At 42.7% G+C, this 18301-nt stretch overlaps 1 protein-coding gene and 1 pseudogene across 1 annotated transcript; one reads left to right on the top strand and one right to left on the bottom strand.

Moving 5' to 3' along the window:
• Positions 1 to 160: 160 nt before the first annotated feature.
• LOC110523627 (vasotocin-neurophysin VT 1) lies at positions 161 to 1809 on the top strand. Its single transcript, XM_021602496.2, has 3 exons — positions 161 to 425; positions 884 to 1088; positions 1368 to 1809. The coding sequence occupies exons 1-3, from the start codon at positions 306 to 308 to the stop codon at positions 1508 to 1510; spliced, it is 468 nt and encodes a 155-aa protein (XP_021458171.1). The 5' UTR covers positions 161 to 305; the 3' UTR covers positions 1511 to 1809.
• Positions 1810 to 6870: 5061 nt separating this feature from the next.
• On the bottom strand, positions 6871 to 17634 carry LOC110522914 (annotated as a pseudogene).
• Between the last annotated feature and the right edge of the window lie 667 nt (positions 17635 to 18301).

Consider the following 18301-nt stretch of genomic DNA (forward strand, 5'->3'; position numbering starts at 1 on the left):
ATTTACCAGTGTTATTGGTCAATTCTAATTAGTCTTTAATCAAATGGGAGAGGGATTGGCTTAATTTTGACAGTTGAATCATCAGAGATCAGATCGGACATTGGCGATGGTCACGGTAGGGAGAGGCAAATTATGTGATGACGTAGGCGCGAAGCTTAAGCTTTATCAGCGTTGTACCAACTTGGACGATCCCAATAAATAACGGAAAGTTCTTAGTCGTTCAAAAAAAACGAGCCATTTGAAGGAGTTCAGTTGTAGCCGTAGCCTACAGTACAAATTGGACGAAGCACTTCAGACGGAACGAGATGCCAGATTCTACTATTCCACTTCTGTGCGTCCTGGGGCTCCTCGCGCTCTCCTCTGCATGCTACATCCAGAACTGTCCGCGAGGCGGGAAGCGCTCTTTTCCTGATCTGCAAAGACCGGTAAGTTATTTTTCGATGGAAAATATTTTTTTCTAAGGAAAGTCACTCAGTTTTGTTCGCAATAATTTTAACAGTTGATTGGTTTTAATTAGGTTGTTCGGGAAGGAAGTGAGTGCTTTGGTGTTTTAATACACTTTAGGCCTATTGGTGCTAAGAATCAATTGGTTTGAAATTAAGTAGCCTATTCATTCTGTTCCGTGGTTAATGAAACAGTTCTTACAGATAAGCATCAAATCAGTTTAATGTGAATAGCCTACAAATGAGCTCTGCCAGAGATAAAATGTAGCCTACGGAGACATCGTCCTTTATGTGACTCCTTGATGCCTGCAGTATTGAATCTTAAATAAAAGTAAAATTCATTTAAGCCACTGAAACACAGTAGGCCAATCAGCAGTGTTGTAACTTACCTGGCTTTAACCTTCTACACAGATATTTACAAAGGATCCTTTTATTTCCAGTGCATGTCATGTGGCCCTGGAAACCGGGGCCTCTGCTTTGGCCCCAGTATCTGCTGTGGGGAAGGGATGGGCTGCTATGTGGGCTCCCCAGAGGCAGCTAGTTGTGTGGAGGAGAACTACCTACCCTCTCCCTGTGAGGCCGGAGGAAGAGTGTGTGGGTCTGAGGAGGGACACTGTGCTGCACCTGGGGTGTGCTGTGATGCTGGTAAGACCATCCTCTTTCTTTGTTAGCCCTAGCCTGTCTGTCTGCTGGACTTGATAAAGACAGTAAATGGAGAGGTGAGCTTGAAACCGATGTGATAGTGTTTTTACTAGTAAGAGGTGACTTATTGTGTAAATACTTGAACCCAGAATATCTTTTTGCCTATATTTAACTTTTGCATCCTTCACTGGTTAGCGAGGTGACACTTCAGTTCATAGTAATGCAAAAAAAACAACATAGTGATGTTTGGTCTACTATATGATTGTTCTCTTATTTCTACAGAGAGTTGTCTACTGGACCCAGACTGCCTAGACGACAGTAAACGTCAGCCACCCAGCGAGCAGAACAGTTCCTTGATGGAAGGTTTGGCAGGAGATCTGCTGCAGTGGATGCTGCATGCCACCAGAAGGGAGAGACCTCAGTAACAAACCACTGGCCAGCCCTCACCAAAACACACACCCAGAATAGCGCCTAGATCAGTTTCACATGCACTACTACTGCAAAAAACTTACACACATCATACACATACAACAGGACACAGGAAAGGAAGAGTGGGTTTGCTACATAAGAAAAGCAATCAGCTCTAGTACATTAATATTTACTGTGCTTACAGTAGCCTTCAGTAAGTTAATTTCTAAGGCTTCAACTCAAATATGCATTGTACAATCCACTAGGGGTGGAAGGAATGTAAATATGTAGCAAATAAATATTTACTTGCACTATTGAAATGTGTTTTTCCTATGACTTACTGAGAGGTACAGTAATAAGCAAACAGCACCTTTATTGGGATTGTTCACCACAAAATCAAAGGGTTCTCGTCAGGGTTGGTGCCAATAATTCAGTCTAAATTCCAGTGAATTCATGAATAGATTTGCACTCCTATGGACAACTTTTTAAATTCAACAGTCTGGAATACACATTAGGTAGGAAATTTGGCACCATATAATCTGATTTTAGGGTGAACTATCCTTTTCAGGTAATACTATAATGGGGATGTATAAAAGCTGACAGGTTATTGATAAAGTCTTTATATCTATACCTTACTTTGGGCGGCAGGGTAGCCTAGTGGTTAGTTCAAACCCCCGAGCTGACAAGGTATCTGTTTTTCTGCCCCTGAACAGGCAGTTAACCCACTGCTCCTAGGCAGTCATTGAAAATAGAATTTGTTCTTAACTGACTTGCCTAGTTAAATAAAGGTAAAATAAAAAATAATAATACAACCATAAAAATGTGTCAGATGAACACAGACTTATAAGTCAATTGTGTAATATTTAACCCCTGCATTACCAGGGACAACATGAACAGATACAACAACAAAAAAATACCCACTTGAACATTTCATATCTGGATAAGTTTTTTGTTTATTAAAAAAATTATACAAAATAAATGACAAACGATCACAGATCAGTTGAAATGAAGAGACATTTGGGTCGTTGACAGAGACTGAAAGAGAAAGACATGAACTCTAGTAAGGTCTCACCAGGCACAATTTAGCTACAGCAGTTCAAGGTTATACAAAGAGTATAAAAAAACATTAGGAACATCTATCTGATCTTTCCATGATACCATGACAGACTGACCAGGTGAATCCAGGGGAAGCTATGATCCCTTTATGATGTCACTTGTTAAATCCACTTCAAATCAGTGTAGCTGAAGGACAAGAGATGTTAAAGAAGGATTTTTGTGACATTGAGGGTGAATGGGCAAGACAAAAGATGCCTTTGAACGGGGTATTAGTACAAGTAGGTGCCAGGCACACCGGTTTAAGTGTGTCAAGAACCGCAATGCTGCTGGGTTTGTCACGCTCAACAGTTTCCAATCTATATCAAGAATGGTCCACCACCCAAAGGATACCCAGCCAACTTGACACAACTGTGGGAAGCATTGGAGTCAACATGGGCCAGCATCCCTGTGGAATGCTTTTGACACCGTGTAGAGTCCATGCCGCGATGAATTAAGGCTGTTCTGGGGGGAAAAATAGGGTGCAAATCAATATTAGGGAAAGGTCTTAATGTTTTGTGCAATCAGTGTATTATGGTTAAGGTTTCGGGTGCAGATCCACTCCAGTCTGGGCAACATTGTGCAGTGATACGCATTTCAAACGTTAACACAACATTCAACACAGTGTGTGCCACGGGCTGCTATGGTACATGAAACTCAAACAGTACATTCAGAAAGTATTCAGACCCCTTCCCCTTTTCCACATTTTGTTACGTTACAGACTTATTCTAAAATGTATTAAATGAACACATTTCCCCATCAAATCTACACACAATACACCATAATGAGAAAGTGAAAACATGTTTTTAGAAATTGTAGCAAATTTATATACACTACCAGTCAAAACTTTTAGAACACGTACTCATTCAAGTTAAAAAAATAAATAATTATAGTATACATTGTAGAATAATAGTGAAGACATCAAAACTATGAAATAACACATATGGAATCATGTAGTAACCAAAAAAGTGGTAAACAATATATTTTATATGTGAGATTCTTCAAAAAGCCACCCTTTGCATTGATGACAGCTTTGCACACTCTTGGCATTTTCTCAACAAGATTCACGAGGTAGTCACCTGGATTAATGTGGAATTTATTTCCTTAATGCGTGAGCCATTCAGTTGTGGTATACAGAAGATAAGGCTATTTGGTAAAAGGCCAAGTCCATATTATGGCAAGAACAGCTCAAATAAGCAAATAGAAACGACAGTCCATCATTACTTTAAGACATGAAGGTCAGTCAATCCGGAAAATTTCAAGAACTTTTAAAGTTTCCTCAAGTGCAGTCGCAAAAACCATCAAGCACTCTGATGAAACTGGCTCTCATAAGGACAACCACAGAAATGGAAGTACCAAAGTTAACTCTGCTGCAGAGGATAAGTTCATTAGAGTTACCAGCCTCAGAAATTGGAGCCAAAATAAATGCTTGACAGTTCAACATCCTGTTCAAAGGAGACTGCGTAAATCTGGCCCTCATAGTAAAATTGCTGCAAAGAAACCACTACTAAAGGACACCAATAAGAATAAGAGACTTGCTTGGGACAAGACACAGGAGCAATGGTCTGGAGTTCAAATTGGAGATTTTTGGTTCCAACCGCTGTGTCTTTGTGAGACGCGGCGTGGATGTAGGAATGATCTCCGCATGTGTATTTCCCACCGTAAAGCATGGAGGTGGGGTTGGGGTGCTTTGCTGGTTACACTGACTGATTTATTTAGAATTCAAGGCACACTTAACCAGCATGGCTACCACAGCATTCTGCAGCCATACGCCATCCCATCTGGTTTGAGCTTAGTGGGACTATCATTTGTTTTCCAACAAGACAATGATCTAACTCACATCCAGGCTGTGTAAGGGCTATTTGTGACCAAAAAGGAGAGTGATGGAGTGCTGCATCAGATGACCTGGCCTCCACAATCCCCCGACCTCAACCAAATTGAGATGTTTTGGGATGAGTCGGACTGCAGAGTGAAGGAAAAGCAGCCAACAAGTGCTCAACAATTGTGGGAACTCCTTCAAGACTGTTGGAAAAGCATTCCAGGTGAAGCTGGTTGAGAGAATGCCAAGAGTGTGCAAAGCTGCCATCAAGGCAAAGCTTGGCTATTTGGAGAAACTCAAACATAAAATATATTTTGATTTGTTTAACACTTTTTTGGTTACTAAATTATTCCATATGTGTTAATTCATAGTTTTGATGTCTTCACTATGTAGAACATGGTAAAAATAAAGAAAAACCCTTGAATGAGTAGGTGTTCTAAAACTTTTGGCCGGTAGTGTATATAAAAAATAAAAACAAAAGTATTCAGACCTTTTCCTATGAGACTCGAAATTGAGCTCAGGTGCATCTTGTTTCCATTGATCATCCTTGAGATGTTTCCACAACTTGATTGGAATCCACCTGTGGTAAATTCAAATGATTGGACATGATTTGGAAAGGCACACACTTGTCTATGTAAGGTCCCACAGTTGACAGTGCATGTTAGAGCAAAAACCAAGCAATGAGGTCAAAGAAATTGTCTGAGACAGGATTGGGTCGAGGCACAGATCTGGGCAAAGGTACCAAAAAATTACTGCAGCATTGAAATTCCCCAAGAACCTAATGGCCTCCATCATTCTTAAATGGAAGAAGTTTGGAACCACCAAGACTCTTCCTAGAGCTGACCGCTTGGCCAAACTGAGCAATCGGAGAAGGGCTTTGTCAGGAAGGTGAACAAGAATCCGATGGTCACTCTGACAGAGCTCCAGAGTTCCTCTGTGGGAATGGGAGAACCTTCCAGAAGGACAACCATCTCTGCAGCACTCCACCAATCAGGCCTTTATGTTAGAGTGGCCAGATGGAAGCCACTCAGTAAAAGGCACATTACAGCCCGCTGGGAGCTTGCCAAAAGGTACTTAAAGGATTCTCAGATCATGAGAAACAAGATTATTTGGTCTGATGAAACCAAGATTGAACTCTTTGGCCTGAATGCCAAGCGTCACGGCTAGAGGAAAGCTGGCACCATCTCTACGGTGAAGCATGGTGGTGGCAGCATCATGCTCTGGGTATGTTTTTCAGCTGCAGGGACTGGGAGACTCGTCAGGATCGAAGGAAAGCTGAACGGAGCAAAGTACAGAGAAATCCTTGATAAAAACCTGCTCAGGACCTCAGACTGAGCACACAGCCAAGACAATGCAGGAGTGGCTTCGGGACATGTCTCTGAATGTCCTTGAGTGGCCCAGCCAGAGCCCGGACTTGAACCCGAGCAAACATCTCTGGAGAGACCTGAAAATAGTTGTGCAGCGACGCTCCCCATCCAACCTGACAGAGCTTGAGAGGACCTACTGAGAATGGGAGAAACTCCCCAAATACAGGTGTGCCAAGCGTCATACCCAAGAAGACTCAAGGCTGTAAAGGAACTTCAACAAAATACTGAGTAAAGGGTCTAAATACTTACTGTGTGTAGATTGATGAGGCAAAAAACAATATAATCCATTTTAGAATAAGGCTGTAATGTAACAAAATGTGGAAAAGGTCAAGGGGTCTGAATACTTTCTGAGTGCACCGTATGTGCTGTGAGAAGCATTGAAAAGACATACGGGACACTATTCCTCACTAATACTCCCAATCATTACATTTCACTGTACACTTCCTCTCTTCCATAGTCCCATATACTTCACTGTGAGTTAGGGTAGATGTCAGTCTCCTTATAAACTGTATTATCCAGATTATTAAAACAAACAGAACAGAGCTTCTCTCGTGAGGTCACTTCATGTAAACACATCTTTCTGCACTCAGACATTCTTGAACATGAACATAATGACAATATTGCATCTGAAAAGCTGAACATGAACCCCAGTTACTGAAAAAACACCAAATAGAAAGCACATTGTGTAACTGGTTGTGGATCAAATGACAAAGAGGTGGCTAAGGAAGTGGTTCAAAACACATTCAGGAACAAAACTAGCCCTCGATCTGTTATAATACTTTCTTCGATCTGTTATAATACTACATAGCCAAGTCAAATGGTGAGGACCTCAAGGTCAGTCCAAGCAGTGCAATCTCTCATAGGTAAAGAGGGAGAAAATACATTTAATGACCACATTGCCAACTGGTAATAGTATTTAATAAAAAAATAATCAAATGGGCATAGCAAAAGAACCGTCCAAGGCTGCGTAAAATGAAACAATAGTTTGGTGTATTTTAAATTAAGAAATGGGTCTGTCCAAGAGAGAGGAGTTATTTTGTCTGATTTCCTTAAACACTTAAAATTATATTTCTGGAGTCACGTTGTGTGTAACCTGTGGTTATCTGATGAAAAAGATGGGGCCTGTTGTACCTCGTGTTGCTGTGGTAGCTGCTGTGGTTTCCCACAGCAGCAGCTGGCCCCCAGCCTGAGGCTCCAACTCCTACATGAACCAGTGAGAGATAAGAGAGATAAAGTAAGGAGGGGAAAAAATTTCCCATTCCAGTCATAGAAATATACAGACCAAAGTTGGAAATGAGCTCCACTATATATACACAAAAGTATGTGGACACCCCTTCTAATTAGTGGATTCAGCTACTACAGCCAAACCAGTTGTTGACAGGTATATAAAATCGAGCACACAGCCATGCAATCTCCATAGACAAACATTGTCAGTAGAATGGCCTTACTGAAGAGCTCAGTGACTTTCAATGTAGCACCAATCCAACAAGTCAGTTTGTAACATTTCTGTCCTGCTAGAGCTGCCCCGCTCTTCTGTAAGTGCTGTTGTGGCTCAGCCATGAAGTGGTAGGTAACACAAGCTCACAGAACGGGACCTCCAAGTGTTGAAGCGCATAGCACCTAAAAACCATCTGTCCTCGGTTGCAACATTTGATACCGAGTTCTAAAAACTGCCTCTGGAGGTAACGTCAGCACAATAACTATTCGTCACTAGTCTAGCTAACAATAGCCTAACAGCAACACACAAGCCTAAGATCACCATGCGCAATGCCAAGGGTCCACATTGTGGTGTAAATCTCACCGCCATTGGACTCTGGAGCAGTGGAAACGTGTTCTCTGGAGTGATGAATTACGCTTCACCATCTGGCAGTCCGACGGACTAATCTGGGTTTGGAGGATGCCAGGAGAGCGCTACCTGTCCCAATGCATAGTGCCATCTGTAAAGTTTGTTGGAAGAGGAATAATGGTCTGGGGCTGTTTTTCATGGTTTGGGCTAGACCACTTACTTCCAGTGAAGGGAAATCTTAACACTACAGCATACAATGGCATTCTAGACAATTCTGTTCTTCCAACTTTGTGGCAACAGTTTGGGGAAGGCCCTTTCCTGTTTCATCATGACAATGCCCCCGTGCACAAAGTGAGGTCCATACAGAAATGGTTTGTCGAGATCGGTGTGGAAGAACTTGACTGGCCTGCACAGAGCCCTGACCTCACCCCATCGAACACCTTTGGGATGAATTGGAACGCTGACTGCGAGCCAGGCCTAATCGCCCAACATCAGTGCCCGACCTCACTCATGCTCTTGTGGCTGAATGGAAGCAAGTCCCCGCAGCAATGTTCCAACATCTAGTGGAAAGCCTTCCCAGAAGAGTGGAGGATGTTACTAGCAGGGGACCAACTCCTTGATTTTGGACTGAGATGTTCGACGAGCAGGTGTCCACATACTTTTGGTCATATAGTGTATGAAGCAAACTAGCAATATACAGTATGTGTTCTGCATGGTCCCCAAGAAATAAACAAGTCATCTCATTTAAAATCTTAAATGTAAGCCATTTTGGTATGTTTGTTTAATTAGTCTTTGTACATTGAATGCTGTTTGTCGGTGGGGTCATCTTGACAATATAGAGTAAAATAGTAATGACGCATTTTTGTAGGCACTAATGGGGGAGAACTCAGCCATTGCTCGTTGGCCAAAGCCTATGGGGAAATGAATGTTTTTTTTGTAGGGTTTTTGGATAAACGCTGAAAATAAGGTCTGTGGTAAACACAGGCTTAGGAGGATCTCCTAAAATACATTTTGTTCTATGAAATAATCTCAATCAGCTAACATCACTATCTGTGAATCTAGAAGCATTTTGAGTAATCAAAACAATAACAAAGGCTTAATAATTCATAAAGTTCATGTTAACGGACTGATATCTCAGAACAAAATGTATAAGATCCCCTTTGTTAAATTCAGACCTTATTTTCAGCACACATCCCATAAACATTTTACATTTTTTGTAATTTAGCAGATGCTCTTGTCCTGAGCGACTTACAATAATGATTACACACATTTTCATACTGGGAATTGAACCCACAACTCTGGCTTTGCAAGCGCCATGCTCTAACAACTGAGCCACACAGGACTTCATAGGCATGGCCAACAAGGAAGAAAATGCTAAATCATTTCATTTTTTTAGGACAACAAGCTGGCAAGTTCTCTTAACAGTAGACTGTGGGGGAGTTTTGACCATAATATTTATTTGTATTTATTTTATTTCACCTTTATTTAACCAGGTAGGCCAGTTGAGAACAAGTTCTCATTTGCAACTGCGACCTGGCCAAGATAAAGTATAGCAATTCGACACATACAACAACACAGAGTTACACATGGAATAAACAAAACATAGTCAATAATACAGCAGAACAAAATAAAACAAAAAGTCTATATACAGAGAGTGTAAATGAGGTAAGATAAGGGAGTTAAGGCAATAAATAGGCCATGGTGGTGAAGTAATTACTATATAGCAATTACACACTGGAATGGTAGATGTGCAGAAGATGAATGTGCAAGTAGAGATACTGGGGTGCAAAGGGGAAAGATAAATAAATAAATACTGTATGGGGATGAGGTAGGTAGATAGATGGGATGTTTACATATTAGCAGCATAACATCTCTCTTTATTCGGTTGTCTATATTGTCTGTGGAGTTGTTCTGACTGTATTGATGTTAGGTAACCCATCTGTCCGTCTCTGCTGATCTGCACTTTCTTGTTGTCGTTCCAGGGGGTTGAGCAGCTGCTGGGCATACTGGAAGGGCAGGCTCTCCTTCCAGGTCCACTCCACACTGAAGTCCCCAGTCCTGACAGTGCCCCTGTCTGATGACCGACATCATCCGCGCATAGCCCTGAGAGGCACCAAAATGACATGTTACAGTCTACTAAAAATAAAATTTCAAAAAGGATCTACATTTTTGTCATTTCCTTGTTCTGTTCAATGTTCTCTACCTATATAGTACTCTAAATATCCAAATTCATGTTTTTAAGTTCAATAGAATATAAGATAAAAATTGCTGACACCATTCAAAACAATGAGGGTTTGGAACTTTAAAGCCAATTAGCTCAGAATGATCTTTTTGCAGATAGAACCTTAGAACACCAAGCTCTCGACTTTGCGCCAAACAATTAGAAAAGTTTAAAAATACAATACCATTCAGTAGTCACTAGATAAGACTATCAAGTAGTCGTTAGATAACACTCATCAAGTAGTCACCACACAAGACTATCAAGTAGTCACTAGACAAGACAATCTCTCACCTTCCTCAGAGCTGGTGCAGATGTTTTGCAGCAGGTGCATGATGAGGTCCAGGTCCACCTGCTCGTCGTCAAAGCTGTGGTGGTATTCCTTGAGTAGCTCCTGGTCCTCCGGGCTCATCTCTGTGGTGGCTGCCTGCACCAGGGACCACTCGTCCAGCTTCCCCGCCTCCAGGGATGAGCTACCAAGGAAGGGAGTATTTCGGTTATCATCCTCAAACAAAGGCAGGGTTTTCACATAGAGCCATTCATAACAATGATACAGTGATAAATGGTGCTCTTACAGGTAGGATTCTAGTAGGTCCACCACCTCTGCCTGCTGGAAGTGCTTGGCCCAGTCCAGTGCTGTCCTGAAACAAACCAAATACTGATCAATATTTCCTTTATTCTGACGCTGGCTCCCATACTAAGCAGCTGCTCAATCTTACTGAGGAAGCCTCGACCTGCTGCCACCATGAGGGGAGTGGCGCTTGTTTCACTGTGCATGTAGTACACTGAGAAGCAGAAGGAGGAGGACATATCAGGCTTGGAACTACTGGGAATATTACTCTCAACTCTTGGGATTGCATTTTTATTAAATGTATTTACATTTTTTTATTTACATTTTTGATTATGTTGGTGTCATTATTTCATACACAAATAAAATAGAGATACAAGAGTAAACTGGGGCACATAGTTAAGGACGCATACAAAACCTTACCGCTGACGTTCTCACTAAGGATGAGATTGAAGAGCTGGATGAAGGCATCAGCGTCCTGGTTGAGGAAGATGTCTGAGATGCAGGCATCCATCTCCTTCAGCAGCCACGGGTCCAATGACGCCACATCTTTCTCATTCTGAAACAACACATCTTGTATCAAACTGAGAGCAAACCCAGTGCCACTTACTAAGAACCAGGAAATAATATCCCCTGTGACATTGCTCCTCATGATTGAGTTCACCAATCAGTGAATAATCCCAAAATAATTAGTGACATCTCTTCAGCCCATTCAGAGTACATACTGAAAATAACTGAAGCAACTGGGAGAAAATAACATAGAAAACTAGGATATTGAGAAATGAGCATGGCCCCCATATCCAACCCAAACTAACTGTTGTTCTCACCAGCTGGTTGAAGACACTGTCCCCTCCATCATCCAGCAGATCGTTCTCCTGGAGGACACAGGAGGCTGAGGTCTTCTCCCTCTGGGGCTCCTGGCGGGAGCCGCCCTCCAGGACCTTACACCACTCTGTCAGGGACGTCTGCTGCTTCTCCACTGCCAGGGACGACACACATGCACTTGTTCAGTCTGGGAGACATTGGACATGAGTCCAAAACAGTGTTCAGAAATCAAAATGGAAATCAAGCAAACCAGGATTGAGAGAAGGTTGGTAGTTACCCCTCTGAATTTCCTTTTTGTATTTCATCATGTCTTTGTTTGCATAACCTGTTGTCCTCAAGATATCTTCCAGGAAGAGTTGCTTCACCTCAAATGGTCTTCCTTTGACTAGATAAAAAAAATATTCTTACTTTCCCATGTATTCATTTCATTTAACAAATCAGTGCTTGCAGGACCAGTCAAGACAAGCACTAGCCCCGTCCATACAGAGGTCTTTCGCTGCAATTACCTGGCTTTTGCAGGTAACAGTTTCATTGATGAATCCCGGTCCCAATTTCAGATGAGTATATTACGTGATTCTGTAGTGATTTCTGTACTCTCGTCTCTGTATGTGGCCTATCCAAACAGACGGGGTTGACTTACTGTGGATGACGGGACAGGAGCTGAAGTAGCGGAGGAACATGGAGCATGTCCGTCATCTTGATCCGCAGGAAGTCACTCAGGCCGTCCCGCTCGTGAACCTCGTCCTGACACAATGAACTCATTTTGATGTGCATTCATACAGTAAAAGCTGTGAACTATAACAAAAGGGTCACAGTAACTTTTACTCACCACAATGACATGAGTACCAGTGGACATTGTGGCATCTCCAGCCATCAGTGTTCTCAGCAAGACTCCGCTGGTGCAGAAGGTCAGCAGCGTCTTAGGAGAAACTCTGAGGGGGCAAACAAATCAAAGTTTATTTGTCACATGCGCCAAACACAACAGGTGTAAACCTTACCATGAAATGCTTACTTACAAGCCCTTATCCAACAATGCAGTTCAAGAAATAGAGTTAAGAAAATATTTGCTAAATAAACTAAAGTAAAAAAAATCGAACAAAAATGAACACAATAAGATTACATAACAATAACAAGGCTATATAGAGGGGGTACCGGTACCGAGTCAATGTGTGGGGGTACAGGTTAGTCGAGGTAATTTGTACAGGGGTAAAGTGACTGCATAGATAATAAACAACCGATCAGAATGCTCTCGATGTTGCAGCTGTAGAACGTTTTGAGGATCTGGGGACCCATGCGAAATCTTTTCAGTCTCCTGAGGGGGAAAAGGTGTTGTCGTGCCCTCTTCACGACTGTTTTGAAACTCTCGACCCATTCCATTACAGCCCCGTTTGTGTTCATAGGGGCCTGTCCGGCCCTCCTTTTCCTGTAGTCCACAATCATCTCCTTGGTCTTGCTCACATTGAGGGAGTGGTTGTTGTCCTGGCATCTCACTGCCAGGTCTCTGACCTCCTCACTGTCTCTGACCTCCTCACTGTCCTCATTGTTGTCGGGGATCAGGCCTACCACTGTTATGTCGTCAGCAAATTTGGTGTTGGAGTTGTGCTTGACCACGCAGTCGTGAGTGAACAGGGAGTACAGGAGGGGAGTAAGCACGCACCCGAGGGGCCCCGGTGTTGAGGATCAGTGTGGCAGATGTGTTGTTGCCTATCCTTACCACCTGGGGTCGGTCCATCAGGAAATCCAGGATCCAGTTGCAGAGGGAGGTGTTTAGTCCCAGGGTCCTTAGCTTAGTGATGAGATTTCATTAATTTCTGCACAGTAGCCCAGTGAACGTAGACAGAGTTAGTGCCTCCCTTCCTCCCTCGCTCTCTCCTACCTGCTCTCCAGGCGGATCTGGTAGCCGATGGTCTGACCGATGCTCTCCGCTCTCTCTGCTGCAACCCGCTCCGCCACAGCGATGGCAGCCAGACGCCGGGGCTGCGTGCAGAAGATACGACAGGGGATCCCATTTCGGCTGCAGTCGTCCAGAAGGAACTGTGGGATCTGGAATGGCAAAACACTTCCCAATTACTTTCTAGCTGATCAGGAACTTACAAATGTAATACCTTTGTAGAGCATAAGAACAGCACAATCCCATATTTGGACAGTGACGTAAAACATTTCTCCCCCTCACCTGTGTAGTTTTCCCCCAGCCGGTCTCCCCCACCACTAGGACCACACGGGTGTGTATTTGATGACCTGGACGATCTCCTCCTGGCGCTCGTACACAGGCAGCGAGCGGCGGAAGAAGTCTAGCTAGAAGTCTAGCTCAGACGGGCCCCTCCTCTTGGGCACCTGGGGGATGCCATTGTTGAGCCGCCCGCTGGTCCTGTTCTTGTCACGGCTGCTCTCTGGCGGAGAAAAAAAAGGAGGGGCAGAGGAATGTTTATACTTTGTATTGTCAATACATATTGTTAACACCTTGATAGTTTATTCATTAGTATATTGACATTACAAACCTAAAGTTTGGCAACGTCTCCCATTGATATCCATGCATTATTAACCCTGAGATGCAACTACCACTCACCAGCCTCCATGGCCACAGACAGGCCTCCCTCAGTGTGAGGCAGTAGGTCTGTGCACTCCTTGTTGGTGATGGGGAACCTCTGCAGCAAGCTGCGCACTACATGCTTGGAATTGTGGGAAAGGTTGAAAGTCATGATGGACTGGGCCGTCTGAGCCATCCTTCTTTCTGATAGTGAGGGTGCGGCTCGATCCTTTTCTGAAAATGAATGAAATCGGCTGTTAGGCTTGAAGCACAGCACACTAGTAAACCTGAGGGAGGCTTTTAGGGAGTTAGAACTTACGCTACAATGTCGGGGAGGGATACACAAACTGTTCTACTCAAGTTCCGCTTGAACACAGTGTATAAAACATGCACTTTCCATAACATAGACTGACAGGGTGAATCCAGGTGAAAGCTATTATCCCTTATTGATGTCACTTGTTAAATCCACTTCAATCAATGTAGATGAAGGGGAGGAGACAGGTTAATAGATTTTTAAGCCTTTATGACAATTGAGACATGGATTGTGTACAGTGGGGCTAAAAAGTATTTAGTCAGCCACCAATTGTGCAAGTTCCCCCACTTAAAAAGATGAGAGAGGCCTGTAATTTTCATCATAGGTACACTTCAACTATGACAGACATAATGAGAAAGAAAAATCCTGAAAATCACATTGTAGGATTTTTAATGAATTTATTTGCAAATGGTGGAAAATAAGTATTTGGTCAATAACAAAAGTTTCTCAATACTTTGTTATATACCCTTTGTTGGCAATGACAGAGGTCAAACGTTTTCTGTAAGTCTTCACAAGGTTTTCACACACTGTTGCTGGTATTTTGGCCCATTCCTCCATGCACATCTCCTCTAGAGCAGTGATGTTTTGGGGCTGTTGCTAGGAAACACGGACTTTCAACTCCCTCCAAAGATTTTCTATGGGGTTGAGATCTGGAGACTGGCTAGGCCACTCCAGGACCTTGAAATGCTTCTTACGAAGCCACTCCTTCGTTGCCCGGGCGGTGTGTTTGGGATCATTGTCATGCTGAAAGACCCAGCCACGTTTCATCTTCAATGCCCTTGCTGATGGAAGGAGGTTTTCACTCAAAATCTCACGATACATGGCCCCATTCATTCTTTCCTTTACACGGATCAGTCGTCCTGGTCCCTTTGCAGAAAAACAGCCCCAAAGCATGATGTTTCCACCCCCATGCTTCACAGTAGGTATGGTGTTCTTTGGATGCAACTCAGCATTCTTTGTCCTCCAAACACGACGAGTTGAGTTTTACCAAAAAGTTATATTTTGGTTTCATCTGACCATATGACATTCTCCCAATCTTCTTCTGGATCATCCAAATGCTCTCTAGCAAACTTCCGACGGGCCTGGACATGTACTGGCTTAAGCAGGGGGACACGTCTGGCACTGCAGGATTTGAGTCCCTTGCGGCGTAGTGTGTTACTGATGGTAGGCTTTGTTACTTTGGTCCCAGCTCTCTGCAGGTCATTCACTAGGTCCCCCCGTGTGGTTCTGGGATTTTTGCTCACCGTTCTTGTGATCATTTTGCGTGGAGCCCCAGATCGAGGGAGATTATCAGTGGTCTTGTATGTCTTCCATTTCCTAATAATTGCTCCCACAGTTGATTTCTTCAAACCAAGCTGCTTAACTATTGCAGATTCAGTTTTCCCAGCCTGGTGCAAGTCTACAATTTTGTTTCTGGTGTCCTTTGACAGCTCTTTGGTCTTGGCCATAGTGTAGTTTGGAGTGTGACTGTTTGAGGTTGTGGACAGGTGTCTTTTATACTGATAACAAGTTCAAACAGGTGCCATTAATATAGGTAACGAGTGGAGGACCGAGGAGCCTCTTAAAGAAGAAGTTACAGGTCTGTGAGAGCCAGAAATCTTGCTTGTTTGTAGGTGACCAAATACTTATTTTCCACCATAATTTGCAAATAAATTCATTAAACCTCCTACAATGTGATTTTCAGGATTTTTTTCTCATTTTGTCTGTGTGTGTACCTAAGATGAACATTACAGGCCTCTCTCATATTTTTAAGTGGGAGAACCTGCACAATTGGTGGCTGACTAAATACTTTTTTGCCCCACTGTATGTGTGCCATTCAGAGGGTGAATGGGCAAGACAAAATATTGTAGTGCCTTTGAACGGGGTATGATAGTAGGTGCCAGGTTTGAGTGCGTCAAGAACTGCAATGATGCTGGGTTTTCCCACACAACAGTTTCCCATGTGTATCAATAATGGTCCACCACCCACAGGACATCCAATCAACTTGACAACTGTGGGAATCATTGGAGTCAACATGGGCCAGCATCCTTGTGGAACGCTTTTGACACCTTGTAGGTCCATGCCCCGACAAATTGAGGCTGTACTGAGAGAAAAAGGTGGTGCAACTCAATATTAGGAAGGTTTTTGTAATGTTTTGTACACTCAGTGTATATGGGAGTATCTGAGATTGACCTAAAGACTATAGACAGGTTGGCTGACAACATTACCAAAAACATTATGCGCGCGCATTGATGTGGCCAGAAGCTGTGTGTTTGTTATGATTATGAACGGTCAGATAGCTAGCAACAATGACAATAAGCTGCCGTGTGGGGAATCATAGGTGGCTCGTTTCAGCTCATTGTATCTTGTTATTGATACCTTGTCTTGTTTTGACTGATTTCATGTCAATGCTAATATGGCAACAATTCAGTAGCTACCTAACAACTCTAACCATGTATTTGAGAGACAACAAGTGCTCATTGTGCAAATGTATTTATGTTTTCAATAAACATGGAGCCAAAATATAGTTTACATGTTGTCAACAATTTAAGACAACCTTGTCTGTTAAGCCCCATAGTTGCGCACAAGTCGGTTTTGTTGCTAAACAACCAACCTGGCTATGGGCTCTGATATCCCTCATATCAATTTGGATAGCTCACCCTCTGCTTTTAGAGATATATCCCAGGGACTGCGCAATGCGATGGATGAAGGCCCTCTCAGTACTGGACAGGGAGGAAGGAAACTCAATCTCTGTAAAAAAAATATATATATGTATAATGCATAATATAATACACATTTCTCCATGAATCATCAATTCATCAGCATGAGTTGAAGGACCATTTTCTCTTACCTTTTTGCTCACTGTACTGAAACCTATCAAGGGAGATGTTCACAGCAATCTTAACTTCTTCATGGAGGCGTATGTCTTTCAGCCCAGCCTCCACTACCAGAGTGTTTGGAGTGGCCCATGGCAGGCTTGGGGGAGGCAGTACTGTAACGTGACATGATGCACTGTAGAACAGAAGAGTTCATCAAATGTAGCTAATGAGCAACCTACTTTACAACAATACTTTGCAATATCTCTAGATGACTGTCACATGTTACTTGAACTAACTAGAGACAAAGGGTAGAGTGTCATTTCAGGAAGCCATGACACCCACCATCTCAGAATGTTCTGAAAATGGTCTCTGCAGAAAGATTAGCATTCCTTTAAAATTATTTTGTTTAAATATAATTTGATCTCAGAGAAATTAAGCTAATTGATTGCACCTAAATTGTGTGTGATGAATCTCCCTCCCCCTCAATGTTAATTCAAGACAGAACCTTCAAATTATAATGATTTATAAACGTGGGGGAAGAATTCAAGTTAGAACATTTTATTTGCCCAAACACATCTCAAATAAAAATCATAAGAAAACAAATAACAGCATTGAGGACTTCTCATTCCTCATTTCATACTTTCACTTTCTTCAGTGCATCTTCTATTGCATTGATGTCGCTACATCCCAAAAGATTGCAGTGGTTGGTGCCTTATAGCCAATTTATGCTTGATCCGAAAATGTGGTCGGAGGCTTCATTTGGAAGGTGTGACATAATTGAGGAGCCTCTGGAGGCATGCAGAGGCAAAATCAAGCTCCGTACCGCATCGCTGTGCACCTCTCAAATTAACTAACAATGCTCCATATAACTCTGCATTGACATAATTTGTTTATATTTATTTTACCTTTATTTAACTAGGCAAGTCAGTTAATAAGAACAAATTCTTATTTTCAATGACGGCCTAGGAACAGTTGACGGTAGGCCGGGGCGGAACCTCCTGTATAAAACACAAACTCAATTCCTTGACAACTTTCTTCACAATAGCTCTGCTCTGCTAAGCGCAAGAAGTATGAAAGCCCTGAAGTCTGCATTACAGTAAATGCTGTATGACCTCGTCAGATGTCGGATTGACCATGCAGAGCATTTTAATGGTGCAGCTGATTTCCCAGACGACTCAAACAGAATTATTCTGGTGCTCTGTTCGCTACATACTTCAGTCAGACTTCCATCGTTGAAGTCATTTGTGGTGACAAGGGGAACAAGGGGCATTGTACAAAAAAAAGTCATCAACTATTGGATAATCTCCAACAAATCAGAGGATCAAAGCCAATTAACATTTTTCTAAATACCGATTTACCCATGTGTGTTCTGTCTCTAGCCCAACCCATCGATTTCTGAGACCAATCAGAACGGTTAGAATGTGTTTGCGTTCTAGAAATCGTCTGGGAGGTACTCAGATCCAGGCTCATTATGGAAAAGAAAGTAACGTCCGTG

This window comes from Oncorhynchus mykiss, chromosome 5, assembly GCF_013265735.2.
Source record: "Oncorhynchus mykiss isolate Arlee chromosome 5, USDA_OmykA_1.1, whole genome shotgun sequence".
NCBI lineage: Eukaryota > Metazoa > Chordata > Actinopteri > Salmoniformes > Salmonidae > Oncorhynchus > Oncorhynchus mykiss.

Bases quoted from the DNA above. Each gene is read 5' to 3' on its own strand.
- LOC110523627 (XM_021602496.2), top strand. From the start codon at position 306: ATGCCAGATTCTACTATTCCACTTCTGTGCGTCCTGGGGCTCCTCGCG. The intron at 426-883 runs GTAAGTTATTTT...TTTTATTTCCAG, and splicing joins TTCCTGATCTGCAAAGACCG to TGCATGTCATGTGGCCCTGG. The intron at 1,089-1,367 runs GTAAGACCATCC...TTATTTCTACAG, and splicing joins TGGGGTGTGCTGTGATGCTG to AGAGTTGTCTACTGGACCCA.